Source organism: Montipora capricornis, chromosome 10 (assembly GCF_036669925.1).
Source record: "Montipora capricornis isolate CH-2021 chromosome 10, ASM3666992v2, whole genome shotgun sequence".
In the NCBI taxonomy this organism is placed as follows: domain Eukaryota; kingdom Metazoa; phylum Cnidaria; class Anthozoa; order Scleractinia; family Acroporidae; genus Montipora; species Montipora capricornis.
The window spans coordinates 6,270,953-6,273,452 of NC_090892.1; the positions used below are offsets into that span (position 1 = coordinate 6,270,953).

At 42.0% G+C, this 2,500-nt stretch overlaps 1 protein-coding gene across 1 annotated transcript in view; it reads left to right on the forward strand.

Annotated features, from left to right (window-relative positions):
• Positions 1-168: 168 nt before the first annotated feature.
• LOC138020197 (uncharacterized) overlaps positions 169-2,500 on the forward strand; it is a 9,426-nt gene continuing 7,094 nt past the window's right edge. The window contains exon 1 of the mRNA XM_068867221.1: positions 169-589. Within this exon, the coding sequence (XP_068723322.1) occupies positions 169-589 (421 nt within the window). The remainder of the gene's footprint in view (positions 590-2,500) is intronic.

Here is a 2,500-nt window from a genome sequence, read left to right on the forward strand (position 1 = left end):
TATGTGACGATTCTCTGGCTTATCGCATGGGTTGGTATTACCGGTGGTTTCATCTGTCCTGTGACTCGAATGTTAGGATTGGGCTGCCTGTGAGTCCTTTGGAACTTCTCCCGCTGTGGTTTATCATATATATACACGAATATTATTACTGGGCAAAGATCTATCCGAATGGTGTGTAAACTTCGCTGTCGGGGTCAAGTGCGATTGCATATTCCTGTTCTATGGGCCCTTCTATGTGCGGGTGGGCTTGTCTTAGTAGCGTACTTGCGGCAACAACCTTTCTTGCTACCGCCACCACTGCGGGTCAAATATACTAAATCTTTCGGCAACAGTACTAGTGCTTGCAGACTGCCAAACTTGGATCCATTTCACTTTAGTATTCTCGAGTTTGTAAAAGATCTTGGCCGGCTTCAATGTAAAGGAAGGAGATTTTCAAGCCTCGAAAACAACGTGCTTCGAGTGGAAGCCGAAGGCATCGTTTCAGCTCAGTACAAGAAAATCTTAAGACCTGTTGACGAGGATTTTGAAATCAAATTCTCTGATCCAATCCCTGTGCCAAACTTGATCAAGAAAAGCGCCAAAGAGGAAGGTCAGTCACATTTACCTGTGTCGTATTTAACACTAACTTTATAGGTATATTATTATATCTCACAGTTTGTTCTCCGCTGGCAATGGAAAGAAGCAGAGAGAGACATAGGTAACGAATGGTTTTGAAGGAAGGACGCTACACGCTAGTTTTCTTCCTCTTGAAAACAACAACGTGAACTTACCAAACGTCGCATTTCACGTGTGCCGAACCTAATGAAATTGAGAAAAATCTATTGTTTTCGCTCATTTACATTAGATTCGGCACATGTGAAATGCGACGTTTAAAACGGGCTTAAGGTTTTGCAAACAACATAAGCATATATCCGTTAGAGAATTTCGGTCACCTAGCCTACGTTAAAAATCGCCTACGCCTCGCACAACAGAAAAATTTGGTTTTATCAAACGTGTTGACAAAAGTCAAATTACCACCGTGAACGATTGGGAAAGCTGACGTTTCGAGCGTTAGCCCTTCGTCAGATCGAATGCCTCTTTGTAGTTTACGCCTAGTACAACTTGACCAAATAGGTAAGTTTGGTCTTAAGAGAGGTGACCGGATACCTTCAAATCAAAACTTTTTATTTTCTCTAAGTTTTTACCCTTGTAACGTTCATGTGAAGCTCGTTTGAATGTGAATGTAGAAAATGCTCTGTATACATTATTATTGTTGTTTTTAAGTCTTAAAAATGTATTTATTATGCATTATGCATTTGTATGCTTTAAGCATTGCTGATCAAGCAAATAGAACATACTGGTGGTAGTCAACGATCACGGGTACGAAAAGGTTACGACGGCTGTCAACCGTTGACAAAAAAAAAACTTGAAAACAGAAGCCTTCTGTTTACGGGACCAAAAATTTCCCATTGTGGCATTCAGTTAAACAATGGCGGTAAAGCCTTTAAACGAATGCGCAACCTTGAAAATTTCAAATGTAAACTGGTTGAAAATCGGAAATACAGGCGGAAAGGCAAATTCTTCCCTAAGGACGGTTGGCTAAGGCGATTCTTTTGAAATTAATGAAATCGTCAACGAAACAGTTGATTTCCATATCAACTTAAAAACAACACGGTTTCTTGTGTGGCAAAAGATGAATAAAGCAAACTTGGTCGACGTACCGACAATAATTCATCTTTGTCAACCGCGCACCGTTTTGCTAAATTTGGTTGAGCACCGGGCTTCCATGCGGGAGGTCGTGAGTTCGACTCGGACCGAACCAACACTCAGAGTCTTAAAATAACTGAGGAGAAAGCGCTGCCTTTGTAGTTACACCCACAAATGGTTCGACTTTCAAGTTTTCTCGGATAAGGACTATAAACGGTAGGCCTCGTCTCACGAATATCTTCCATGTTCATAAGTGCCCTGTGGGACGTTAAAAACCCCACACACCATTCAAGAAAAGTAGGGGATGAAGTCCCGGTGTTTTGGCTGTCCATTGTGAGTGCGTTCTCTCCAGCACAAGTGGCGGGCTTGGCAGTGATATCTCAAAAAGGATTGTGGTGTATGAAGCCACCTAAACAGAAAACAACCACAAGTCAAAACGGACTTCGCCGAGTGCTGGACCATGTAGATGAAGTTTCGACTCAATTCCCTCAGCGCACATAGTAACAATGGGCTATTGTGTTGTGATGTTAGAAAAAGGGTGAGCGAGAACAGTAGACTATTTCTTGATAGGTGATTTTCTCCTTACGTCATCGCCGCCATGTTGGTGGACGAAAACAAAAGATCTCTCATTAGCTCCTTTTGTTCATCCACCAGCAATTGAACATTACATCATTGTTATCCGTGTCTCTAGAGACTGGCTGCAAACCATCTATATCATAATTAAGTAAAGTACGATCGTCCGGGTGAGTGTAGTTCTGAGAAGGACTGTTTGAGATGACATTGACTGACGTTTCGACAACCTGAGCTGAAGTCA